The following is a 27,394-nucleotide window of genomic DNA, read 5'->3' as shown; positions in this document are numbered from 1 at the left end:
GCATCTCAGGCGCAGGGCAGGTGGGGCAGCCAGAGAACACAGGCCCCTCCATGTCCCCCGCCTCCCCTCCGCCCAACTCCCACCCTTGCTGGCCCCTGAGCCACGTATCCACCAGGCGGGACCATCCAACTGGACATGCCGTGGTCCTGTGACGGACAAACGTCCCCTCTGCCCTGTGCTCCCCACTCCTGCCCTGCAGCTTGGGCCCATGCGGAGCTTAGGGGGGTTGGCCTCAGCCAGACCCCAGCAAGAAGGGCCGACCCTGGCTTCTACGGGCCCAGGGCAGGTGTTCCACAGGGAAGACAGGTGAGTGAGTGCAGGTCAGCTCTGAGCAGAGGGAGCAGCCGGGCAGGAGCTAAAGCGGGGAGCAAGGCGCACAGACGGCACGCGAGGCCACCCTGGGTCCAGCTGCCCCTGCAGCTGGTACTGGGTCCCAGCGGCCTGTTCTGTATCATTGGGGGATTTCTTTGCATTCTTTTTTAAGGAATTGGGACACCACGTTAGATTTTTAATTTTTGCTTTTTGCTTTTGACATAACAGCTCAATACGTCAGGAGATTCTTCCCAGGGAAGTGAATCCACAGTTGTTTTTCTGACAGCAAATTACGTGCCAACGAGTGACATTTAAATGCTGAATTTTAATGGCTTGTCGGAAAAAGTGAAATTTTTTTTTTTTTTGTCTTTTTGCCATTTCTTGGGCCACTTCCGCGGCATATGGAGGTTCCCAGGCTAGGGGTCCAATCGGAGCTGTAGCCGCCGGCCTACACCACAGCCACAGCAACGTGGGATCTGAGCCGCGTCTGCAACCTACACCACAGCTCACAGAAGCGCCGGATCCTTAACCCTCGGAGCATGGCCAGGGATCGAACCTGCAACCTCATGGTTCCCAGTCGGATTCGTGAACCACTGCACCATGACAGGAACTCCTGAAATGTATTTTTAAAAACCAACACGCGAGAGGACAGTGTGCCCGCCCAGGAGATAAGGCTGCTGCAGGGACAAGAGGAGAAACAATAGTGAACGGGTCTTGCTCCTCGATCACGTGTTTGTGTTCAAACCCCATTTTCCCTCCCGTCTTCGAGAGAGTGGCGCCCCAACAGCCGTGCACGCCGCTGTTGTCCCCAGGACCAGCCTCGCATCCCTCAGGGGCAGAGACAGGCGCTGGCTCTGCCTCAGACGCAGCTGCCGAAGCCCCAAGACAGTGGGGCCTCTGGGAAGCTCCCTCTGTCCCATCAGGCTGGCCAAGTTCAGGACCAGCAGGAGGCGGGGCTGCAGGGCGAGAAGGAGCATCCACTCCCTAGCCTTTCGCAACCAGGAGGGACGAGGCCGACAGCAGGTGGCTCTGAAGGATCAGAGAAACAAAGTTTCAAAGTATATGCAAGCACTGCAGGAAGTGACAGTGTTAATGAGGGCCCCCAAGTGGTGCGGGCACACTCGTGTGTGTGCGTGTTTGCACACGTGTGTGAGGATGTGTGTGTGCCCTGGTGTACATATGTGCACTGCTGCCATCCATGTGGGCGCGTGTCCACGGGTGCGTGTGTGCCGGTGCTGGTGAGCACACATCTGTGTGGGCACGCCCAAGCACCTGCATGCCGGTGTTCACTAGCATGCACATACATACACACACATGCCCCGTGTTGGCGGGGGCTGAGGCCGTGAGAGCCCAGCTCTGCGGGGCAGCCCTACAGCGCCCTCCTCATAAGGACTCTTAGAGGACCAACAGCAGGCAAGGCAGTTGGTTCAGAACCAAATTATAGCCAAATCACCCACTTGAGTTCACGCTGGCTCAGGTGCCATGGCCCCTTTCCCGCACGTGGGCACGGCCTGCCGCACAAGCCCTCAGATGTGGTCGGGAGAGGAGGGCTGACACCGAGGTGCAGAGGTGACACACGCACCTCCAGCCTCGGGGTTCTCTGCTCTTGGGAAATGCAGGCTCCCACTCAGAACCAGGTGCACTGGGAGGGGACCTGGGGGTGACTTTCCCAGCAGGGGAAAGACAAGAGCCTGAGAAAGAGAGGCAGCCGGTCCAGGGGCAGAGAGTCCCTGAGGGCAGAGCTTGGCTAGGAGACCCGCATCCTGTCTTCTGTCCCACAGAAGCTGGTGCTCAGCTGAGCCCGAAGCAGGCAGGTGCAGCCTCCTGGGTCCAGAAGATGCTCCTTGTCCCCAGGCGCCAGCACCAGACGCGTGGGAGCATCGAGGCTCAGCTCAAGGCTCGGGGCCAAGGCAGGACGAGCAGCCAGCCCCGGGAGTGGTCCCCGGGAGGCAGGCATTGAGCAAGGTGGCAGAGGGCACATGTGCCCTGCCCCCTGGGGGGGTGTCCTTATCCTGAAGCCCCAGCTGAGGTCTCAGGATGAGCGGGGTGAACAGGAGCTATGGGCGCCTGGAGGGAGCTCGTCTCAGGCAACGTCAAGGTTAAAGGTCAGATCATTGTGCCGCCTGAAGGCTTTTCCTGTTTCCCTCCCAGGTTCCCAGAGAAGAAATGATTTCTCGAATGAAGCGGGGGGGTAGGGCTGGCAGGGGTCCTGCTGGGGTCTGTTCTGTGGATCCCTGAGCCCCTCCATCCTCCTGGGGGTCCCTGAGCGCCCCCATCCTGCTCCAGCTGCCTTTACAAAGAGCATCTCAGATTCCCAAGCCACATACTCTCCAGCCGGATGATGAGTTTCCCAAAGAACTGTCATCACACCACGTGACCTCCAGAAACTGACCCCACACCTAAGGACGATCGAAAGCGGAGACGGGCGTCTACCCTCAGCCACCGGGCTGTGATCCCTGCCATCTCAGCTGCTGTGCCGGCCACGCAGGGGAGGAGCCCCAGCCATCAGCCCAGGAGGACGGAGTGCACAGAGCAGGTAGTGTGGGCTGTCGAGGGGGCCCCAGGGAGAAACGCGAGACGTGTTTCTAGTCCAGAAAGTACTAGAACGTGCCCTTTAGGAGAGCACGTGGTCCCCATGATGTTTCTTTTCAAACCAGCCTACGAAACTTTACTACACGCCTACACACCTCCTCCAGGCTTCCCAGGGCAGGCCTCCCGCTGCCGCTAAGAGATGAGGAAACGCCGTTTGCCACGGTAAGTACAGTGAATTGAGGGCCACAGCCTGGCCTTGTCCGATCACTCAGCTTGGCCCCCAGAGACAGAGCAGCACACAGCCACCAGCAGCAGAAGCCGAAAGTCATTCCCTAAGTGTGCCAAAACCAGGTGCAACCCACTCAGGACTGGCCTGTGAGAATTAACTGCAAACAGGGTGTTTCAGAAAGGGACCCGGTGTTCCAGGGAGACAAGATGTTCCGGGGAGGGACCGGTTGTTCCAGCGAGAGACCAGGTGTTCCAGGGAGGAACCAGATGTTCCAGGGAGGGACCAAGTGTTTCAGGAAGAGACCAGGTGTTCCAGGGAGGGACCAGGTGTTTCAGGGAGGGACCAGGTGTTCCAGGGAGGAACCAGATGTTCCAGGGAGGGACCAAGTGTTTCAGGGAGAGACCAGGTGTTCCAGGGAGAGACCAGGTGTTCCAGGGAGAGACCAGGTGTTCCAGGGAGGGACCAGGTGTTCCAGGGAGAGACCAGGTGTTCCAGGGAGAGACCAGGTGTTCCAGGGAGGGACCAGGTGTTCCAGGGAGAGACCAGGTGTTCCAGGGGGAGACCAGGTGTTCCAGGGAGAGACCAGGTGTTCCAGGGGGAGACCAGGTGTTCCAGGGAGGGACCAGGTGTTTCAGGGGGAGACCAGGTGTTCCAGGGAGGGACCAGGTGTTCCAGGGAGAGACCAGGTGTTCCAGGGAGGGACCAGGTGTTCCAGGGAGGGACCAGATGTTCCAGGGAGGACCAGGTGTTCCAGAGGGACCAGGTGTTCTAGGGAGGGACCAGATGTTCCAGGGAGGACCAGGTGTTTCATGGAGGGACCAGGTGTTCCAGGGAGGGACTGGTTGTTCCGGGGAGAAACCAGGTGTTGGGGTTTGTTCGGGGGGTGTTCCACAGGAAGATGTTCCAAGGAGGGACTGAGTTGGACTGAGGAAGGATTCGCATGAGGTTCTGGGCCCTAAATGTCCTTCCTTCCTTTCCCCATCCTATTGGTGGTCAAGGGGAACCTTGAGGCCAGCCCCCGCGCAGCACAACGCTTCTGGTCTGTCAGCAGAGTCCACCTGCGCTGCCATCAGCAGCATCACCCCTGCTGTTCTAAGGAAAGAACCAGAATATATCCTCAATCCCTGGAGAATGGCTGTTTTCAGGCATTTGACCCAGTGCCAGAGATAAGCAACGTGAAAAACTTTGTAATAATTCCCACTGGAAAAAAAAAATAAGTGCCTATGATCTGTGTAATAGCTCCATAAGTTGGAAACAGAGTATCAAAATCAATAATACTTAACCCTTGGATATATTTATATTTATAAAATGGTTTAAAATATTTTACTTGGCATTGTCATTTGAGCTTCAGCACAGCCCTGATTGAGCCTCCACATTTACCAGACGAAGAAATGTTTCCTCGGAGAGGTTTCGTAGTGCCACTCCCGCGGCACACCCGCTGCTGGGAGACAGGTGGTTATTGCAAAACGAAGCCTGCTGCTCACATGCATCCACCGATCACACGCCTCGATTCACCCGAAGGAGCTGAAAACTCACGTCCTCACAAAACCACACACACACCGCAGCTTCATCCATCATCACAGCAACCTGGAAGCAACCAAGGTGTCCTTCAGTGGGTGATGGACATGCCAACGTGGTGCATGCAGACAGCGGACTGTTAGCGCTAAAGAGAAACACGCCGAGCCATGAAAAGACAGGCGGGAACGAAAAAACGTAACACCGAGTGAACATCGTACTGAGAGAAGGAATGCGATCTGGAAAGGGCTACAGACGGTACGATCCCACCCAGATGACACTCTGGGAAAACAGTCAAACGAGCCGTGGTTGCAGGGACTGGCAGGAGGGGAGGGCGGGTGGGCACAGGGCATTTTTAGGGCAGCGAGACTCTTCTGCAGAAACCCATAATGGTGGACATGGGACACTGCACAGCTGTCAAGACCCCAGAATGTACGAAACAAGTTCGTCCTAACGTAAACCATGTTGGTTGATAATCACGTAGCAACACTGACTCATCATTTGCAAAAGCCGGAGGCTGATCATCGGGAAACCCTTCTGGAGGCAGAGGCGGGGGGACGAGTGGTTCTGCTCAGCCTTCCTGAGAATCTAAAACTGCTGGTAAAAATGAAATCCATTCATTAAAAACCTGTTTTCCTCTGTTTGGCCTCCTCCATGAAGTGCTCTCTCTGTGTGTCCCAAATGTCTCAAACTCCCTCCAAACTAAGTCGCCGTCCAACCCCGTGTGACTGGACCACTAGGCACACTGGACCGCCCCCCAGCCTGTTGTGACAGTCAGTGCTTGAGAAGGAACGGGGTGCTAGGACCGGGCTGGGACACTGGACCCCAAGTCTCACTGAGCCTGCCTTGCCAGCAGGAGCGCCCCTCTCTCTCCCGCTGAAGCACCTGTAATCCCCCGGGGAAGCCTTGCAGCCCTGCGGACCCTCCCGGGACACAGCCCACCACTGCCCCGAGCATCTCGCCCCAAGCATCTCACCCCAGCATCTCGCCCCAGCATCTCGCCCGGCACCTGGACTGAAGGCCCAGAGGCTGGGGTTCAAAGCACGGCCAGGAGAGTGTGCAGAGCACGTGGAAGAACGGCAGGAGTTTGCCAGTTTGCAGCAGCAGAAACACAGATGAGGATGGGGCTTGCGGAGGCCGGATCAGGTGGAATGAACAGAGACTGGCTGATTTCTGCTGTGGGCACCCAAGCGCAGGTTCCCCACCCAGCAGCTCAACAGTCTCCACCAACGGGCAACATATAAACACGGTCACCAGTGTGGAGTGGGGTCTACCTGACATCAAGAGCAAAGGCCAGAACCTCCTCGTCACCTTCCAGAGGCACTTGTCAGAGGCTTAGAGAGATGGGCACAACAGACCTTCCAGGGGCCCCAGCAGGGTCCAGAAGGCACGCGAAAAAAGTTCACGGGGTCCCAGCATCCTTGTGGAATGCGCAGTGACGCCCCGAATGTCAGGAATACATCGGGACCTGCCTCCATCCACCCGGAACCCCAGCATGTATCCAGATGACAAGGTCCTGGGGAGGCAGGGGCCAAGTGGGGACACGTAAGTGCCTTGTGGTCACCACACAGCAGTGATCAGAAGAGAAGGCCCCCAGGGCCAGGGCCCTGACGAGCTGTAGGAAGGTCCCAGAGCTGCAGGCGGGTGCTCTGCCTGCAAGCACGGATCTGCCCAAACAGGTCGCCCTCTGCCCAACACAAGTCTGACTGGACCATGGGAACAGTCACAGCCCCCCACCAACTGCCAGTGGGAACTCCATCTCACAGATCAGCGCCCCTCGAATGGGGGCGTGGCAGGCCTCTGTGAGAGACTCTGTCACAAAGCCACACACTCGTCACTTCACCTTCCCCTGGTCTTATAACAGGGCGGCCTGCGTGGGGGCAAAGGGCATCTTCAGACCCCTCAGTGATCACTGGACCCCGGCTCTCAAGGACACCAACAGAGACCCAGATGTCACCATGGTCCACCAGCCACACGGGGCTCATGGGACAGGTGCTCCAGCCGTCCTGTGGGTGTCCCCCAGTTCTGGAATGCATAGCTGGAACGGGGCACAGCCAGTGCGGCCCCACCTGGTTCCCTGACCTGCAGCCTGAGGCTCTCAACAATGCCACCGACAGTCACAGACCAACTACAACACCAGATCCTGGGGGGACAGCAGAGGCTGACAGGTGCCACCATCGAGGACTGGAAAGACCCGGGCTGATCCCACAGCCCTCCCCGTCCTGTCTGCAGAGACGCTAGACAGGTGGCCGCCTGCTGCAGGTGCGGTTCCTCTGCTGGAGCAGGGGGCACACCCGGTACCAGCCCCACAGCTCTACCTGCAAATGCTGCCCCACCAGGAGCGGCCATCAGCGGCACAGCCCTCGTCCTGGTCTGCTGCTCAGGGACCTGAGGACACTGAGGACACTGTGCTGACTGGCCCTGGTGAGCAGGAGGAGCCAGGGCCCACACCCATCGGAAAGACACGGCTCAGAGGGGCAGTGGCAGGCAGGGCACTGCTGGAGGCAGGGACCGGTGGGGGGGCGGGGGTCACAGGCCGAGCCTGTGGACTCTGGAATAAACAGCTGATGTTCTCTGCGGGAAACTCCTCCCCTTTTAAGGAACTGCTCCTGGCCTGTGACTACACCCTTGACCGTGGGCCACTAAGGATCCAGGAGGCTGGACTGGAACACGGGGACCCGGGCTTCAAACCGTTGTGTAGCTGACACGCCCCACGCTGGCCCGCAGCACCTGCCCCCACTGCTCCCCTGCCACCAGCCTCTCCAGCTCCTGAGACAGTGCGTTCAGCTCCCGAGGAGGAGCCCACTTCTGCAGGACCCCAGACCTCCAACGTCAAGGCACGAGAAAGGACACAGGCACCCATCTGGACCCAGCATCTGTCCCCACCGCCTGCCCTGGGGACATCATGCTCCACGCTCCACTCTGGCTCAGGCCAGACCCTGTGACAACCACAGACGACCCCGGTGGTTCTGCTCTGACCCAACCCAGTACAGCCGAGTCCCCTGACGACAGGGAGAGAAGGAATCGGCGTGACCCTTCCCTGCAGGACTGCCCGGCGCCTCCCCAGCCTGGGGAACGTCCGGAAGGAGAACCCAGCAAGTGCCGTCCTCCTCTTGGAGCAACTCAGCCCTGGCGGCGTGCCGGGGGGCACAGGGGCCCAGAGGGGATGAGGGCGGCAGCCAGGGAGCCTCTCCCTCCCAGGCCAGCCCCGGGCAGGGCTGCTCAGAGCTTCACCCCCGGCTGCGTCTCGCGCACAAGGAGTGAGGACTTGGCACAGGAACAGGCAGAGGTATCGCGGCTGGCGCTCCTACAACGCTACGTAATCTACGTGAATCGTACGCGAGATGGTCAAACGTGAGGATTTCCATTCATTATCATTTTTTGTCTTTTTAGGGCCACGCCGGCAGCATATGGAAGTTCCCAGGCTAGGGGTGGATTTGGAGCTGCAGCTGCTGGCCTACACTGCAGCTTGTGGCAACACCAGACCCTTAACCCACTGAGCGAGGCCGGAGATCAAACCTGCATCCTCATGGATACGAGTTGGGTTTTCCCCTGCTGAGCCACAACGGGAACTCCTCTTTATTGCACATTTTAAATGATCTTACCCCCATGAAGCAAGCAGGTAGCAGGAATCTCCCGAGACAAAACTTAAGACAAAAACACCAGCATGACAACCGTAAGTAGCAGCAAACTGGTTTCGCAAGGATGGTCAGAGGCTCGGCTGGACGTGGCCACTGAGCCGTGCAGTCTGCCCACAGCACCCGGGTCCAGGGCCAGCCCCTCAGCCCACGGGCCCTGCCTGCACCTCCGATGCTCAGCCGCCCTGGCGGAGCTGCCCTGGTCTGTGCCCAGGGACCACCTCCAACCCAAGAGGGGCCTCCGTGACCCAGGCCACCTGCTCCCTGCCCATCACAACACTGGCTGACTCAGTGTCTTCCTGACTCCACAGCCCCGAAGAGGCTGAGCAAAGTGCCGACGCGGATCCGGCCCGCGACCGCGTACCTGTACGGGAGAGCTTCTGCAGGGCGGCTGTCAGGTGCCGCAGGACCCCTGGCGACACTTCATCGTGGTGTCTGTCTATCGCCGGCAACTCCTGACACCGTCCAAACACTCCATCTGTGAGAGGGCAGGCAGAGAGGAAAGAGGTGAGAGAGGAGAGGGACAGACAGGCTTGGGGGTCCCAGCTGCGCTCCCAGGCGGGGGCGGGGGGGAAGGGGGGTGTCCGAGGGCCCCCAGAAGCAGAAGCGCTTGGAAAGCGGCGGTTTTGATGCAAAGGAGTGCGCTGTGAAAACCACAACGCACACACTGAGCCCCATGTAGCAGGGTTTAGTCGACTCTCCAGCTCGCCCTCCCCAGCCCTGCCTTTTTTCTAAGGTTCTGCCTGAGACGTTCACACTTTTGATGTGAAGCTTTGCTTCTGATCCTCCGGTGACCAGAAAGTCAGGGTGGGTCTTCCAGATGCGCCCAGGACACCCAAGAGCATGAGCACCCTTTGCGCGGGAGGCAGGTGGCAGGTGGGCGGGGGGGGGGGCGGCTTCTGAGAAGCAGGGGGGGCAGGGCCGAGGACACCCACTCGCGTGATGGGGACCCTTTACCCCGCTCTGGCCCTTTGTCTGAAATGACAGGCTAAGCATCGACATTCTTTGTAACTCGCACCTTCTAATTAACGTGGGCCCTAATTAGTCTTTATTGGAGGAATTGTTCACTTTGAAATACGCTTCCTGTGGGGGCTTCGAACATTCAAATCACCACCTTGGGTACAAAAGGCTAATTCAGGGCCCAGGGCCTCACAGGGCGGCATCTGCAGCTTCTGGCTGGGCCGGGAAAGCGGGTCCATTGTTCCCGCGGAGCTGGAGAGAGCTCTTCAAATGCAACCCATTTAATTAGCAGGAGCGCCGTTGCCCAGCGCCAGGCTGCTCTGTAATTGCTGGTCAGATATCACACGCGTGCCTCAGGCCGGCGGCCCCGTGGGAGCGGCAGAAAATCATCGAAAGTAGCACAGGCACCGCCTGGATTTCCAGGGGCCTCTGCAAAGCCCCAGGAGTCCAGAGGTGACCTGCCTTGCTGCTCCAGCAGGTGACAGGGCCAGCAGGGAGTTCAACCTTCCGCCTTGCGCACCGGCCCCTCTGTCTGAGCTGCCACCATCCAGCCAGTGATGCTGGTAGCTGTGTCTCTGAGGGAGGGTCTGTCCCTGCCGCCCCCTCCCCACCCAACAGGACGGATGGTCTGCCTGACCTGCTCTCAGGCCCTGCGCTCCTCAATCTTCCATTTCGAAGCTCTCGGTGTCTGCAGGGGGTGGGGGGCAGTGGGGGGTGCAGGGGGGAGGCGGTGACAGGGGAGCTGGTACTTTTCAAATGGAAAAACCTGGAGAGCAGGGATTGGAAGGGGCAGCCTGTTGGTGCGACCCCACACTTTACAGACGAGAAAACCGAGGCCCCGCCTGGGAGGGGTCAGCAGCTGAGCCGGGAGGCAGCAAAAATCAGGTCCTTATCAGCCGCAGCCAAACGTCTGAGGCCACCTCCCTCAGGAAACACCCATCACTTCGGCTGTCACAGAGGAAAATGGGCAAAGACATCTCGCTATGGGGAGCATTCCAAGGAAACCAGCCCTTTCTGCAGTTAAAGCCTCGTCCTTTAAATTGGGCTTGGGGCCTCCAGGGTGAGCCTATTCTAAAAAAAATGTGAATTAGGTTTTCTGGAAACCTGTCTTTTAAACATATATTTAGGACATATATATGACATAATGCACAATACTGTTTGTGCTTTCAGGTTAGTTCCAGCGAGTGACGGGTTTTCATGGGTAGAAAGCTGAGGTTAACCCACCATGGATCCCCTTTGCCCGTGAACCACAGCCACGGATGACCAGAGACAGACACTGTTCCCGGGGCCCTTTTTTCATTAACAAACTTGATTGTTCAGAGCAATGTTGGGTTTACGGTAAAATTAAGAGGACGGTACCCAGAGGTCCCCGACACCCCACCCCGCCCCATCCGCCACCTCCCTGTCACGTGGTCCATCTGCTACAGCGGACGAGCCCACACCAGCGCATCCTTCTCACTCAGAAGCCACAGTCCACCTGAGGGTCCCTCGTGGCGATGCACGTGCTATGGGCTTGAGCAGATGTATAGTGACGTACCCACTGCCAGAGTGTCATACAGAGATTTTCACGGCCCTGAAAATCCTCTCTCTCCACCTATGCACCTTCAGGCCCCCACTCAGGCAACCCCTGATTTTTTTTTTCCACCCTCTCCATAAATGTGCCTTCTCCCGAGGGTCACGTGGTTGCATCCCTACAGTGTGCAGCCTTTCGAGGCTGGCTTCTTCCACTCAGTGACATCCATTGAAGTTTCCCCCATGGTTTTTGGAGGCTTGATAGCTCGTTTCCTTTCGGGGCTGAGCACCACTCCACCAGTTTACTAACCTGCTCACCTGCCAAAGGACATCCTGGTTGCCTCCAAGTTTTGCAAGAATAAAGAACAAAGGGTAAAGCCGCTACAGACATCCACCACGTGCAGAGTGGGGGTTTTTGTTTTGTTTTCGTTTTGGAAATACAGTCGATTTACAGTGTTGTGTTAATTTCTGCTGTGTATTTACACACACACACACACACACACACACACACACACACACACACAAACACACACATTCTTTTTAAAATATTCTTTTCCAGGAGTTCCCATCATGGCACAGTGGTTCACGAATGCGACTGGGAACCATGAGGTTGCAGGTTCGATCCCTGGCCATGCTCCGAGGGTGAAGGATCCAGCATTGCCGTGAGCTGTGGTGTAGATTGCAGACGCAGCTCAGATCCCGTGTTGCTGTGGCTCTGGCCTAGGCTGGTGGCTATAGCTCCGATGAGACCCCTAGCCTGGGAACCTCCATATGCCGCGAGAGCAGCCCAAGAAATGGCAAAAAGACAAAAAAAAAATTTTTTTAATTAAAATTAAAATATACATATTCTTTTCCATGATGGTTCATCACAGAACACTGAACACTGCTCCCCGTGTACACAGCAAGACTTCATTGTTTGATAACCCCCATGTGTGATAACTCACATCTGCTGACCCCAAACACCCACTCCATCCCTCCCCCAAGCCCCTCGCCCTTGGCAACCCCAAGTCTGCTCTCCACGTCTGTCTGTTTCTGGTCTGTAGACGGGTTCGTCTGCATCATATTTTAGATCCCACATATAAGTGATATCATATGGCACTTGTCTTCCTTTTCCTGACTTACTTCACTTAGTCTGGTAAGCTCTATGTCCATCCACACTGCTGCAAATGGCATTATTTCATTTTTATTTGATTTGATTTTTTTTTTTAGGGTTTTTTAGGGCCGCTCCTGCGGCATAGGGAGGTTCCCAGGCTAGGGGTCGAATAGGAGCTGTAGCCTGCAGCCTACTCCACAGCCACAGCAATGCGGGATCCGAGCCGCATCTGTGACCTACCCCACAGCTCATGGCAACACTGGATCCTTAACCCACAGGGCAAGGCTAGAGATTGAACCCGCATCCTCATGAATACCAGTCGGGTTCGTTAACCGCTGAGCCACCATGGGAATGCCTATTTCATTCTTTTCATGGTTGAGAAGTGTCCCATTGCGTATAGGTACCACATTTTCTTAATCCATTCATCCGTTGATGGACATTTAGTTTGTTTCCGTATCTTGGATACTGTAAATAGTGACGCCATAAGAATGCAGGTGCATGCATCTTTTTGAATTACAGCTCCCTCTGGATAGACAGCCAGGAGTCGGGTTGCCGGCTCATATGGTAATTAGATCCTTAATTTTCTGAGCCCCCCCCCCCCCGCCACGGTTCCCCACAGTGGTTGCACCACTTTACATTCCCACCAACAGTGCAGGAGCGTTCCCATTTCTCCACAATCTCCCAGCATTTATTATCTGTGGATCTTTTGGGTGATGGCCGTTGTGCATGGTGTGAGGCAGCAGCTCCCTGTAATTTCGATTTGCACTGCTCTAACAGTTAGCAATGCTGAGCATCTTTTCATGGGCCCCCTGGCCGTCGGTCTGTCTTTGGAGAAACGTCTGTTTAGGTCTCCTGCCCATGTTTTCGTTGGGTTGTTTGGTTTTTGTCGTTGAATTTGTATTAGCTCTTGGTGTGTTTTGGAAACGAAGCCCTTGTCACAAGGCTTGCAGATATCGTTTCCCCCCCCCCACCCCGCCATCTGCAGACTGTCTTCTCACACTGATTATGGTTCCTCTGCTGTCCAGGAGCATACAGGTTTGACGAGGTGCCATTTGTTTATTTCTGTATTTCTTTGCCCTGGGTGACGGACCTAAGAAGACACGGGTACGATTTACATCAGAGAACGTCCGGCTGACGTTCTCTTCTAGGAGTTTTATGGTGTCATGTCTTATATTTGTCTTTAAGCCATTTTGAGTGTATTTTGTATGGGGAGAGGGTGTGCTTGAATGTCGCTGATGCATACAGAGCTGTCCAGCTCTCCCAGCACCACCTGCTGCAGAGACTTTTTTCCGTTGAATATTCTTCCGGTGCAGGTTTTGTGTGGACGTGTTTTCAGCTCCTTTGGGCGGCAAACGCCAAGGAGCAGGATGCTGGGTCGTGCGGTGTGAGTGTGTTGAGTTTCGTAACTAGCCGTCCACTTTTCCACCACCGTGGCTGCACCACGTTGCAGGCTCACAAGCACTGAATGAGCATTCCTGTAGCTCCACACCCTTGCCAGCATTTGGTGCCGTCAGGGCCCTGGATTTGGGGTGCCTTGTAGGTCTGTGGTAGGATCTCACTGTTGGTTTACCCAATGCATTTTTCAACAATGTCATGTACCTTTATCTCCACATTTAAAGGGCATCCAGGTATATATGCATGCGTACGTAGTTTGCGTATGCATGTGTGTGCGGTTACACGTGTGTCGGCGTGTGTCCATGTATGTGACTGCATGTGTGTCTGCCTACATGTGCATGTCTGTGTATGCATGTCTGTTGGGTGTGTGCCTAATACCTGTTCTTGTGTGTATGTGTGGACAGGTGTGTGCATTTGTGTCCCCGTGTGTGGCCATCTGTTTAACGGCCAAACTCACCATGAGAACAGGGCATCTGCTCTTACAGCCTCATAAACTCATTCTGGGAACGTGCTGCTCATGCCGCCGCCCCAGAAACCCGAGTACCCCATTTGGTATTCCACAAAGGACGTCACCACTTTGTTCCCAACTTCCCCTGGAGGCCAGTGTGACCCGCTCCCCAGCACGCCTCTGGGCCCACCACCAGCTTGTGCAGCCCTCCTGCTTTCCTGCTCCGTGCTGCCCCATGACCTCCAGGGACACAGCCCTGCTCCGACGTAGCACTGGGCGAACAGGCAGCAGCACCACGGGACCTGCGCTGCGGCACAGGTGCACTGCACAGGCTGTGCTCTCACGGAGCTTCCAGCCTCACCATGCAGATGGGCAGAGAGCCACCAGCTACACCCAATGATCACCTCAACTGGGACGTGGGGACAGGACATCCTGCAGGCTGAGGACCCAGACAAGCAGCAGCCAGTTGGGCTGGGACATCTAAGGGGCAGAGTTGTGACGGGGGGACGAGTGAGCACTGCCAGGCTGGAGAGCAGCATCTGCAGAGTGAGGGAAGTGACCAGTGGCTGGGGCTCTGGGACCAAGGGGGACAGCGGTCCAAGGCTGGAGGGAGCCAGGCAGGCAAGGCAGGAGTGAGGGTGTGGGAGGCTAGGCCTTTCTCCCAGGGGGCTGCAGGGAGGCTGTGGGGCTTGGGGGGGCTGCGGGGACTGCAGGTGGGGGTGCTTTCTCCCTCGGGGGTGAAGGGAGCCGCCTGTGCAGGGGAGGGTGGCTCCAGCCTGGGGCTGTGGAGATGGAAGAACTGGACAGATCAGCAGCCTTTTCAGAGGTAAGCCCACAGGATGTGATGCTGCCCAGCTGCAGACTGGCCTGTCCACAGGTCTGTGGCCCGGGGAGGCTCTGGGGTCAAGGGGACATTGTGGGAGGCGACCCATGGAATGTGCGTTTGTCCAGGGCACTGACAGGGCCATCCTGGGCCCAGCTGGCAGAGGTGGGCAAACAGCGGCGTCCTTCCGGCAGCCACTGCCCCAGCACTGCCCACGGGCCTCCAGTGGAGCGGGACGGCGAGCTTCCATGGGGACGTCACTGCCCAGGCCTCTATGGGACATGACCGCAGCAAACACAGATGCAGGCCTGGACTTAAAACTCCAACTTGGTGACCCCAATGGAGTCCGAGGCTGTCCCCACACCCCCCTTATCTTGTAGAGCTTTAGTCTGAGTCCCCACTGGCCCCAGGGATCAGAGAGAGGACGGTTCTTGAGACGGAAGGGCCCTGAGAAAGCAACCCCGCAGCCGACCCCAGTTCTGAGGGGCGAGGATCCTGCTTGGCGACAGACAGCTCTGCTTCCCAGGCCAATCGCAACAGACAGCTCTGCTTCCCAGGCTAATCGCCTCCCGGAAGGAAAAACACCAAGTTCTTGGCTGGCTTTTTGGAGGCAAGTGAAGAAGCTGCTTGTTTATCTTGTCTGCTCGTCTGTTTGAACCAGCATCCTTGGAGCACGTTCCCACAGGCAAAGGTCATGTTCACTCATAAACATCACTGTCCCCTCCACGCTGACACAGGCCTGTCCCAGCTCCCTCCTCCTGGGCCAGCGCTCCCAGACTCACGGCGCCTCAATCTGTGGCAATGCCTGCCCCCCACACACACACTCCCAGGATCCCCACATGCAGGTCGCACACACACACACACACACACACACACACACACACACTCCCAGAATCCCCACATGCACGCTATACACACACACACTCCCAGGGGGGCAGCACACCTGCTCCCCACCCGCCCGGCTAGGGTGCCTGGTCAGTTCCAAACAGATCAGGTTCACACTGGGCAGCTCTGGGCTGCCTCCTTAATTTTTGTTGTTAGAGGAAAGCAGAATATAATTAAAAGTCGTCATGGTAAACTCCCGGCTGAAATGACACCAGAACGGTCACGCACACGTGGTGCTGCCCAGGCAGCCTCTTGTGATGAACAAACAGACTGACTGCGTGTGACCGTGCCTGTGCACCGGCTGCGGGGACGGCGGGGGTGGGGGGCATACGCAGGAGAGAACACCCAGCCGCACAGAGCACAGCCTGCACCGAGCTCCTGCTTCCTTGGAGGAGCTGGGTCTGTGCCCCGGTGACAACACTGAAGAAAGCGAAAGTTGGAGTTCCCACCGTGGCTCAGTGGTTAACAAATCCGACTAGGAACCAAGAGATTGTGGGTTCGATCAGGCCTCGCTCAGTGGGTGAAGGATCCGGCGTTGCCGTGAGCTGTGGTGTAGGTCGCAGGCGCCGCTTGGATCCCCCATTGCTGTGGCTGTGGCGTAGGCGGGCGGCTACAGCTCCAATTGGACCCCTAGCCTGGGAACTTCCACATGCCACAGGTGCCGTCCTAGAAAAGACAAAAAAGCCAAAAAAACAAAAAAACAAAAAACAAAAGCAAACCCCATCGCGGGCGTCCTCGGAACTGCTGCTAGCTAGAAGCAGGAGGTGCCTCAGGAGGAGCCCAGCCATGCTGAGCCTCTCTGGTCCTCGGGGGTTTAGGGTGTGAGTTTTGTTAATTCCTGAAAAGAGCAGGGAGGAACCAAATGATCCAAACCCCTCTCCCAATTCTGAAATTCCAGATGGTGCACAACCAACCAAAAAATAGAAGGCAGCTTCCAGGAGAGGAGTGTGCAGTGAGCGGGGCTCCTGTGCCAGCGGCGTCTCCCTCCACTAGAGGGCGCCGCCTGGGAGAAAGACCTTTAAAGAGAGGAAGCCAAGCGCCCACTGTTGCCTGGCTGCAAGCTCAGGGCTCCCCCCCATGAGGCCGCTCTGCCCCCAGGCCAGGCCGTCCTGACACCAGCACTGACACCACCAGGCTTCCGCTTCTGGAATTTCAGTGGCGTTCTCCCCTCTTTCCTTGGAGGCAACAGATTACCCAGCCAGCTGGCCCCACCTCCAGGTCCTGGCAGCCAAGGGCACTCAGCAAACGTCACCACGGGAGCTCAGGCCCCGCTGCAGCTGCTGTCTGCCCTGGGCCAACCGATGAGCGGGGGAAGGAGGGGCCGCTTCTCTGTGGCCCCCAATCTCCCCCCACCGGCAGCCCTCCCTCCAGCCCGTTGCCAGGTAACCAGGCTGCTCCTCTTATCAGCGCCACGGTGCCTGTCTATTCAGCCAGGAAGAGAAAGGCCTGGCACTGGGGGCTGCAAGCAGCACTGAGGAACAGGGCACATTCCATGGGACACGGGAACACAATCTGTCAGCCTCATCTTATCTGGACGGTGACAGTTATTCAGAAAGAGCCACATCCCTCGATTAACTCCACGCCCACTCCTGTTCACCCACTGAGAGGGTCTCGCCCACTTTCCAGGGGTGGCCGGGGGTGGGGGACATAGACTGGCTATCAGGTTTATCCCAGGGCTCCCTCTCCTTCCTTCTCCCTCCCCCCCCAACACCTCTCCTCTCCCAGACTTAAGGTGGCTCCTCAGAATGAAAGGTCCCACCTGCTGAGTGACCCACATATGTGCCCTCAGCCCAGGCTGGACACAGCACAGCCCTGAGTCTGGTGACCCACAGGTATGCGCCTCAGGAGGAATCCCAACCAGCAGCCGTCCCCCCACTGGGCCTCCTGCCTCCCTTCGAGCGCTGCTGGAACACCAGGACCAGGTGGGTGGTGGGAGCACGTTCAATGGGGACCGAGTGTCCATCTGGGAAGGTGAGGTGGACGGGGGCGAGGCTGCCCAGCAATGTGACTGCACTTAAAGCCACAGAGCCGCCCACCCCAAAGGTTAAATAAATGCCAAGTGTTATGGCATATAAAGTTTACAATCTCCTAAGAGCAAGAACAAGCTCAGCAAATGAATGAGAAACCACATGGGAGAGAGAAGTGCCCACCTGGAGGGGGTGACGGGAGACAGGCCCGCAGACTCGCCAGGCTGCGAGTTCGCCCGCACCGTGTGTCCGTGTGTCCGGCGGGAGAGCTGCCCAGGGGCGGGGAGTTCGGCAGTTCTGATGCCGCGATCCAGAACCCCGGGCAGGGCCGTCCACGTGCGGGTCGAAATGCCGTCATCGAAACCCAAAACCTCTTTAGAGACAAGCGAAGCCCATGGAGGAGCTTAACTTTGAAAGTGTCGTGGTTTTGACTTGGACAAGGTCCCTTCCCGGGAGGGCTTGCAATGAGGGGATTTACAGAAACAACTTCATCGGGCTGCCTGCTGGCCAAGAGACCTGGGCGAGGCCGACGGCCGGTCCCGACCCTGCCAGAACCCGGTCGGACCTTCTGATGAAGAGCAGCCGGAACCAGGAGGCTCCTCCAGAGCCTTCCCCCGTTTCCATCAAAAGGACCAAGTTCGGCAACTCTCTACGATGCTCCCTCAAAGACTAAAAAATAATAATGCCTGTGAACCAACATGGATCACCCTTAATTACTGCGCTGCAGCCACGGCTATTTAAAAACCAAGCTTAGAGGAGAGCTGACAAACAGTAATGAGCAGTGATGCACACATGGTATTGTAAATGGAAGGATAATGAAAGCAATTTATTTGAAAATTAAAATATGATTAAGAATGGCAGCCGTGCAAGAGCCCAGATGCCCAAGTGAAGGGACGTGCAGCCAGCTCTCATTAACCGAGGGCCTGGGGACATCGCGCTCCTTCCTCTGACAGTTTTAATATCGAGAAACCGCGCTAATAGATGGGTGTCCTCTCGGAACCCAAGGCCTGGGAGCATCAAGGGCGCCCCGCCCGGCAGGGGCCTCGCCAGACAAGCTCGACCGAGCAGCCCTCCCAGCGGCACGGCCCCCAGGATGCCGTGGACACCCGTGACAGAATCCGCCTGAGGGCTGGGCTCGCGTTCCGGCTCTGCGACCGAAGGAGCCGCACGATCTGGAGTGGGCCTGAGCTCGACTCAGGGGCTGACAGCCAGTCCTGAGCCGTCCAGGGAGTCAGGCCAGGGGACCCTCCGGTAGGTCTGGAGGCAGGTGTGGATGTGGAAGCACCGAGAGACTGGCCCCTGCGGTCCCCACCCTCCCCACAGATGAACCCACGCAGGCCTCAGGAAGGTGGCTTCCCGGGCATTCACTGGCACAGGGCCCGGGCCCCTGGTATCTCCAGCCGGCACGTCCAGGGCCGTGTTCCCAGTAGCGGCGGCCCTGACGCCCCCCCCCGCCCCCCACTGGCCTCCTGCTGCCCAGGCCCTGCTCCCCCTCGTCTACTGGGGCCTTCCTTCCTCGCTCCCTGGGTACCGGTCACCCCGTGTCCGTGCTGCCTGGCCACATCTACTCTGGCACACAGCTGAAGACCCAGCCCAACAGGGGAGGTGAGAAAGGCCCGGCCCCCACTGTCCCGAGCTCTTCTCAGGGCGCTGCAGGGCATCCCTCTGCCCGCCAAGGACACCGGTGCAGATCCTAGAGATGCCCACCCAGCCTCACCAAAGGTCAGAGCACCCCAAGGGGCCCAGGGGAAGAAGGCTGGCGGGACGAGCGCGCCCTCCCCCCTCCCCCCTCCCTTCTTCCCTCCCTCTCCCTCCCTCCGCATTCCCTCTGGGGTCTCTCTCTCTCTCTCAATCTCACACACATACACTTGGGAGAAAGAAGGCTTTGATGTCACCTGTCATGAAGGAGGTGCAAACAACAGCGGCCCAGTGCTTTTGCCCCAGGGGTTGGCAGAGGGTTTTGTGAGACACTGGTTCTGGCTGCTGCAGGGTGACAGTCCTTTCTCAAACTAAATCCCGATTGTTAGGAAGCATGTAAGCAGGACATACCCTTTCCGAAGGACAACCCCGCAACTTTCTCAGAAAGCTCGAAGCTATTGAAACCTTTCTCTCAGCACGCGGGGTGCTCAGATCACAAGCGTGCGGCACACACCCGCTTTGGCTCTGCTGCCCCGCAGCGCTGTCAACACAGCAGAGCGCAGAGGCCGACCAGGCCCGCGGTGAACCGGCTGCTAAACAAGAAGCATCACCTCTGCTTGTCGTTCCCTCTGCGACCTGGAGTCTGGCCCTTGCCATCAGCCTCCACGTAGATTAAATTATGAGCCACTGCAGCTGCCGACCCGCAGCGCCCCCAAGCAGAGCTCAGGGCGAAAATTGGGAGTGAGGCCCTCTGTGCTCCAGGAAAACTGGAAGAACAGGTCTCCGGATAGGCAGATATTTGTAGAAGATTTTATGTGCCCAGTTCTTGCATCTCCTCATGGCTCGACTAACCCTAAACTCCTGCACGGTGGCGTCTGCTCTTGGGACAGTAGAGACCTTCACAGGACAAGCAACAAACTTTTGCAAACTGGGTGTCTGGCTGCGCGCACCTCGCCTCGCCCTGATCGTATGCGACGTCCCCCCTTTCCTCCGTGGGGCGGCATTTCAGACGTCATTGTCACCTGTGAATGTCGCCTCCAATGGTGAGAGCTGGCGCGTCCGGCAGGCTGGGGAAACTCAGGATCCTGGCCCTGAGAGCGGAGCCGCACGTCAAAGGAGTGATTTCAGGGAGCCCAGGTCTCTTGCTCCTGCTCCCCACCCTTTGTTGCAAAAACTCCAATGGATCCTCCACCCCCCACCCCCCACCCCCGGCCTCCTCAGAGCAGTTTCTCAGGGCGACCTGGGATGCTGCCTCCCAGGCTTAAGTCCTAATTTTGCCCCAAATAAAACTTAACTCTCAACTTGCAGGTCGTGGGTGGTTTTAAGTGGACACCTTGTAGCCACAACGGCAGGGACAGTCTGGCAGTTCCGATACATTGTTCTAAATTCCTAAGACTCGAGACATTTGCTGTTACAATTAAAGGATCCCGTTAGGGCTGTGTGAGACCCGTCGGGCCTCAGTTTGCAGAGCGTTCAGTCACTTAGGAAGAATTCCTTTTGATTTTATAGGGAAACAGTGCCCACGGGCAGCCACGAGACATTGCCTTTGTGTTGTGTCAGGTTGGCACGCCTGCCCTTATTTTCTACAGAAAGCGCATGATGAACATTTTGTTTTTTAAAAACTTTGTGGACGTGACAGGCATATGCTTTCATCACCTGGTCCACCAGTTTCGGGTGCAGTGGTCCTGACCTTCCTTCCTGCGGCACAGCCAGGAGTGAGGAACGTCTGCCCGCTCCAGGGCACGGGCAGGGCTCGGTGTGGACTGGGCAGGGCCCAGGGTCCTCCCGCATGCCCCGCGTGTGGCTTGGCGTGTGCGCCCGCAACCCGGAGGGTCCACTCTGTGATGGGTGCCCCACACAGGCACACACGCAAGACGATCACTGGTGGAAGGAGCCTCTCAGCAGGGATGAAGGGTCGCCATGGCAACCAGAGGGCGCACCCAGCGCCCGGGTATCTCCAGCAACTGGCACGTGAGCCATTTGAAGGTGGGGTGGCGCCACTACGGCGGCTCTCCCCCCAGGCCTGGTGCGCCAGCCGGGTTCCTGCTCCCTCCTTGCCTGTGGCCACCAGCTCCCTCCAAAGGCTGCACCCCACGCCGATCTGTTTCCAGGGGGTCTGTGGCAGAAATAAGCCTGGAAAACAACTGCGGACACCCAGGAAGGCAGGGGCAAGGCGCTCATGGAAGGGTCACTTCAGGGCCGGGAAGCCCACTGTGCTCAGAACAGTCCGTGGGAGGCGCGGGGACAAGCGGGTCCATCAGGCAGGTGGGCGAGCTCCTGCCTCAGCCGCAGAGAACGTGCAGGCCTGGCTTCTCATCCACCACAGGGCAAACGACACCTGAGACCTGCGGCGACGGGCCGGGGAAATGAAGTTTCTAAACTCGGGCCGGGTCCCAGCCAGCGCTGCCTTTCCTGGGCCAATAGCGAGCATACTCTTACTGCCAGGAAGATGAGGTTGGGTTTCTGCAGGTGGCGATGCCAGGAGCACCACTGGGAGGGTCTCACATGTTAGCTCACCTGGGCCGAAAGTCCTGCCCCCTCCCATCCCGAGAGACCCCCATGCTCAGATGGGACCTACAATTTTAAGGCAAAAATGTATGCCGGGGGTGCGCTCCCAAAAAGGAAAAAAGGGAAAAAAAAAAAAAGACATGTGGGACCAATGGAAGGAAGAGGAGGTGGGCCGGGATCGAAGGCACGGGAACAGCCACATCAGACCCCGTGTCCGAGGTCCAGGCCCTCCACGCGCGCCAGCAGCCAGAGGCAGAGCAGGAGGCTCCCGCCTGGGTGCCGAGAGACGCAGGCCAGCGCAGGCCCGGGGGCCACTGCCCAGCCTCCAGGATGCCCCTCTCCACCCGGACCCGGGCAAACCTCAGCCTGAACCATGCCTCCTCGTGCAAGGGCAACAGCAGAAACAGCCACAAATGGAGTTCCCGTCGTGGCTCAGTGGTTCACGAATCCAACTAGGAACCATGAGGTTGCGGGTTCGATCCCTGGCCTCACTCAGTGGGTGAAGGATCCGGCGTTGCCATGAGCTGTGGTGTAGGTCGCAGACACAGTTCGGATCCCGCGTTGCTGTGGCTGTGGCGTAGGCTGGCGGGTACAGCTTTGATTCGACCCCTAGCCTGGGAACCTCCATATGCCGCGGGAGCAGCCCAAGAAATGGCAAAAAGACAAAAAATAAAAATAAAAATAAAATAAAAATAAATAAAAAAGAAACGGCCACAAATGTCAGGCTGAGAAGCCGAGGACGGGGGCTGAGAAGGGGCTCAGGATCGCGGAAAATCCAGCAAACCTGCCTGTAAGGTGCGGAGAAAACATTTTTTAAATTACTATCAGAAGCCCATGTAAATTCTAAAAACCATCCGACCGGTATTCTCAGTAAAATTTAAGAAAATGGCAACTATAGAAAGGCGAAAATGGCCCAACAGGCCAGATGTAAAGGGAGTTTAAATCAAAGACGGAAAAGGGAAGTTGGGTAAAGAAAGGACAGAGGGTGGAGAGCTTGGGTCACAGCTCAGGAGAGTGGCCCGGGCACCTGAAATGCCGCCTTCACGTGCAAAACAAAGTGGTGGGGGTTGTGGCAGAGAAGGCGACAAATGAGGGAGCCTGACACTGAGGGCCAGAGCCAGAGCCAGAGCCAGAGCCAGCGCCAGAGCCAAAGCCAGAGCCAGTGCCAGAGCCACAGCCAGTGCCAGAGCCAGAGCCAGAGCCAGTGCCAGAGCCAGTGCCAGAGCCAGAGCCAGTGCCAGAGCCAGTGCAAGTGCCAGAGCCAGTGCCAGTGCCAGAGCCAGTGCCAATGCCAGAGCCAGTGCCAATGCCAGAGCCAGTGCCAGTGCCAGAGCCAGAGCCAGTGCCAATGCCAGAGCCAGTGCCAGAGCCAGTGCTAGAGTCAGTGCCAGAGCCAGAGCCAGAGCCAGAGCCAGAGTCAGAGCCAGTGCAGGGTAACTGCCTGCAGAGAGAGACGAAGAGACCAGAACAAGCGGAAAGGAAGCAAAATCCAAGGATGTAAAACCAAGGTTCTCTTCTGAAGAGCAAAGAGTTTCATAAGACCACGTAAAATTAAATCATTTTGAAGTCCTTGTATCTAACCCTTTTATATGACAAAGAATCAAATGAACTTTTAAAATTAAGGAGTATTGGTAAAGCTGCCCATTGTAAGACCAAAGTTAAAAATACACAAGCAGTGGAAGTCCCCAGCGTGGCGCAGCAGAAATGAATCCAACTAGGAACACTGAGGTTGCGGGTTCAATCCCTGGCCTCGCTCAGTGGGTTCAGGATCCGGCGTTGCTGTGAGCTGTTGCATAGGTTGCAGATGCAGCTCGGATCCCGCATTGCTGTGGCTCTGGTGTAGGCGGGCGGCTACAGCTCCGATGAGACCCCTAGCCTGGGGACCTCCATACGCCACAGGAGGGGCCCTAAAAAGACAAAGACAAAAAAAAAAAAAAAAAAAGCACAAACAGTTACCATTTAGAAAATATATGGGGAAAAATACTCTTATTCACAAAAGTAAATCCAAAGCCTGAATAACTGGCAGTGACCCTGACACGAGGTGTGACCAGCTACACAGGCAGGAAGAAGTCGTAACAGGAGGCTTGTGTCACCAGGGTCGGCCCTCAGTTGACCCCTGACAGCAAGAGAGGAGCTCCCACAGAGTAAAACAAAACCTTTATTAAAACTAGAAAAAAAAAACCTAGGTTATCAGATCCTAAAATAAAGAGGTTATCAAATCTTAGAATAAGGAAATTCTTCCAAGGAAAAAGGAAAAAAAAAATTCATAAAGATTTACCTTTCTGTTAAAAACTATAAGGATGTAACTGGACATGCGAGATAAAACACTTGTGACAACTTTCATCAGTAAGACTCACAAAACACAAAGTAAACTTTCTTGGACAAGAAATGAAAACTAGAGCAAGAACGAGGTAAGGAGACCTCGCTCCAGGCCTTGGAGGGAAACCAGCAGCTCCTTCACAATGGCCTCCAGGCCGTGGGCCGCCCTCTAGTCACCCCCTCAGTCTTCCTGGGAAACCCCAGCTGTTATTTCTTCTGTTTTCTATACTATTTGTACTTTTGGGGGGGGGGTCTTTTGGCCTTTTCTGGGGCCGCTCCTGCGGCATATGGAGGTTCCCAGGCTAGGGGTCCAGTCGGAGCTGTAGCTGCCGGCCTACGCCAGAGCCACAGCAACTCGGGATCCGAGCCACATCTGCAACCTACACCATAGCTCATGGCAACACTGGATCCTTAACCCACTGAGCAAGGTCAGGGATCGAACCCACCACCTTGTGGTTCCTAGTCGGATTTGTTAACCGCTGAGCCACGACGGGAACTCCGATACTGTTTGTATTCTTTAACGTTATTAAATGATATTCTTTATTTTGCCTCTCCCCTGGGCTTAGAACTTGAAAGCCACTTTTATTCATTTTTTACGTTTTTATTTTTGGCTGCCCCGCCGCATATGGGCCAGGGATCAGATTCGAGCTGCAGTTGTGACCTACACTGCAGCTGCAGCAACACCGGATCCTTTAACCCACTGTGCCAGGCTGGGGACTGAACTGCATCCTGGCACCGCAGAGACACTCGCCACAGTGGGAATTCCTGCATTATTTTTAAATGCAGAAAAATACATCATTAAACAAACAGACCCAAAGAAGATGCAGCTGGAAGCATAGGGATTCCCCCCAAAAAACACTCCCCATGCGTCCAGCAGCCTCAGCTGGGCCAGGCCTGCTGCCCCCGTGCCCTGAAGGTGCGGCTCCCCGGCCAACACCCAACACAAAGGGTTTGCCCAGGGGCATCTGAAATCAAGTATTCTCAGCCCAAGAGACTGACGTTGAAGCAGCCGCTCCATGTGGGGAGAGTTCAGCATCCACAGGAAGCAGCGCGACACAGGGCCCAAGCCCGTGGCCCACCTCCACCCCGCTCCAGGCAAAGGCCTGGCAGTGACACCCCTGCTGTCACCTGTCTTGCGTGTGCCAGGACGCTGGAGGTGCTTGTTCTGGCTGAGAATGCTGTCACCCCACAGCGTCTCCAGCAAGTACAGTTCTATTGATTTAAAGAAAAGTATTTCCTGGAGTTCCCGTCATGGCGCAGTGGTTAATGAATCCGACTAGGAACCATGAGGTTGCAGGTTCGATCCCTGGCCCTGCTCAGTGGGTTAAGGATCCAGTGTTGCCATGAGCTGTGGTGTAGGTTGCAGTCGTGGCTTGGATCTGATGTTGCTGTGGCTGTGGTGTATGTAGGCCAGCGGCTATAGCTCCGATTGGACCCCTAGCCTGGGAACCTCCATATGCCACGGGAGCGGCCCTAGAAAAGGCAAAAAGACCAAAAAAAAAAAAAAAAAAGAAAGAAAGAAAAGTATTCCCTGTTAGGAAACAGGGCTGGCACGCCCATTTCTGTGACACACACGCATTCCAAGAGTTCCTTTACTCAGTCTGTTCAGAGGAAAAATGACACCAGCAACCAGGGATGAGACACGGGTGGCTTGGTTCGGAGGCTGTGGTCCTCTGTCGAGTTAACCTGACTCACCTACCCTGACGTGCACGGCTCGGCGGCAGTGAAGCCAGTTCCCAGCAAACGGGACTTGAAGAAGGAACCAGAGTGGGGACATTGAGAAAAACACCGGGGCCCTGAGGCGGAGAGATGGGCCTGGAAAGCAAGGAGGAGGAACCCTCTCCAGGCGCCAAGTCTGGGGCCCCCGGAGCCCAGGGCTCCACTCCGCCCCTGCCTCCGGACCAAGGCCCTCATCGCCGGGTGCCAGGTGGCCCCCGATGACCGTGCAGTCAGGGGACGAGGGGTGAGATGCTAAGTGCAGGTGGTGCCGAGCTGGACGCGGAAGCAAACCAGACCAGGTCAGCCGCCACGCCGGGGGGAACAGACAGTGACAATGGGGCCTTTCAGCTGACCCATCCCCTGACAGGGCCTCTCGCAGGGGAACCCGGTCCAAGCCCGAGTGACTGGCCCCGGGTCCCAGAAGCCGTTCAGGGAAGAGCTGGGTTCCAAACACCGACCCCTCTGACCCCAAGCTCTTGAGCCGAGCAGCAATGAGCTCCAGCCCAGGGACGACTCCCAGGCAGGCGGCTGGCGAGGTCGCGGAGCCACCGGCTCTCTGTTCCTAATAAAACGGGGTAGACAGACGTTGGGGGAAGGGTTTGCAGGTTCTTGAAAGATAAAGACCCGGTGGTGGCACAACGATTCCTCCCCACATATCTGCCCAGGAATGTCAACCTATGTCCCTAAAAGTAGCGGAGATCACACACGGATCATCGAGACTCAGCTTCAGAAAACAGGACGCGGGGCCACGCCGCCAGGTTGTTGCTGGCGACCCCAAGACCTTGACCGCCGTGCTTTCACTTCATCGGGCCATCAGGCTCCACGTCCCCACCCAGGTGGCGAAGGCCCCTCACCTGAACGTCCCACAGCGGCAGCCCCACCCACAGCAGGGGCGCCAGGCCGGCTCTGGCACCTCCACCCTCTCCCTCTGGGCTGAGCGCCGACCACGTGGCCTCAGAGCCCTCAGGCAGGGAATCTGCCTTGACACCTCCACGTTTTCAGGGCCGGGCGCCCCAGATCACTCTGGACATGGGCATTTGGCAGCGTGGGTTTGGGCAACTGTACCCACCAGAGAGTTGTTAATTGAATCACGAAGGGCACTGACACCACCTACCCTCACAGGGCTGTGGTTAGGAGGAGCTGAAATGACACACACACAGTGCTCAGCGGGGTGCCCACCGAAAGATGACGGCAGCTGTCACGAGGATGTGGGGTTCGACGGGCTGGAGGGAGCCCGGGCTCCGGGACCAGTGAGTGACCCCTGGTTCACTCGCAAATATTCCTCAGAGACCACTCGGTTAAACCCCGGCCCACGAAGCCCACTGAAGAAGACAATCGGGCTGTCTCGTGGGGTGGGTGTCCCTGCGTCCAGATCCAAGGCTCTGAGCCCCTCAGCTGCAGGGGAGGGGTGTGCCAGGATGGGGTGGCCCTGGACCTGAAGGGGCTAGAGCGAGGGCCACGAGCTGGTCACCCCTGTGGCAACCATGGGGGCTCCTGAGGGCTCCTGGGCAGCAGCTGGAGAAGAAGCGGAGGCTCAGAGGGAAGAGGACCAGGTGGGGGCACTGGGGCAGGAGCCACGACTCTGCTGCCCAACCCGACCTCCGACCTCCGACCTCCACTGGTCGACCTTCAAAAGACAGCTGTGCTCAGAGGGAGGGATGCCGGGACAGGGCGCAGCAAGCAGTAGTTGCTCAATAAATCCTAATTTTTTTTCCATTTTTGAAAGTTTTATTAAAGTAGAGTTGATTTACAAGGTTCTTCTGCTGGACAAGAAAGGGATTCAGGTGTCCGTGAAGACACATCCGCTCCCTCTCAGATTCTTTTCCCACAGAGATGATCACAGAACCCTGGGGAGAGGGCTCGATGCAGCGGGTCCCTGTTTGCCAGTCATTCCATGTACC

At 57.0% G+C, this 27,394-nt stretch overlaps 1 protein-coding gene across 8 annotated transcripts in view; it reads right to left on the bottom strand.

Moving 5' to 3' along the window:
• Positions 1 to 27,394, bottom strand: part of PTPRN2 (protein tyrosine phosphatase receptor type N2) — a 669,120-nt gene that overhangs the window by 504,446 nt on the left and 137,280 nt on the right. For 7 of the 8 annotated variants that reach the window (XR_014833401.1, XR_014833402.1, XM_021079161.2 and 4 more), the window contains one exon: positions 8,591 to 8,704. The exons of the other annotated variant lie outside the window; for it this stretch is intronic. Coding sequence is in view for 5 of the 7 variants with exons in the window: in XM_021079161.2 (XP_020934820.2) it covers positions 8,591 to 8,704 (114 nt within the window). In the remaining 2 variants the exon portion in view is untranslated. The remainder of the gene's footprint in view (positions 1 to 8,590; positions 8,705 to 27,394) is intronic. 8 annotated transcript variants of the gene reach the window in all.

Source organism: Sus scrofa, chromosome 18, assembly GCF_054392235.1.
Source record: "Sus scrofa isolate SSC_HxYL_T2T_F1_AM1 chromosome 18, Sscrofa_HxYL_maternal_Yorkshire_Landrace_v2.0, whole genome shotgun sequence".
NCBI classification, from domain to species: Eukaryota; Metazoa; Chordata; class Mammalia; order Artiodactyla; family Suidae; genus Sus; species Sus scrofa.
Note: the sequence above shows the minus strand (reverse complement) of the source record. Positions and strands in the feature narration are given on the sequence as shown.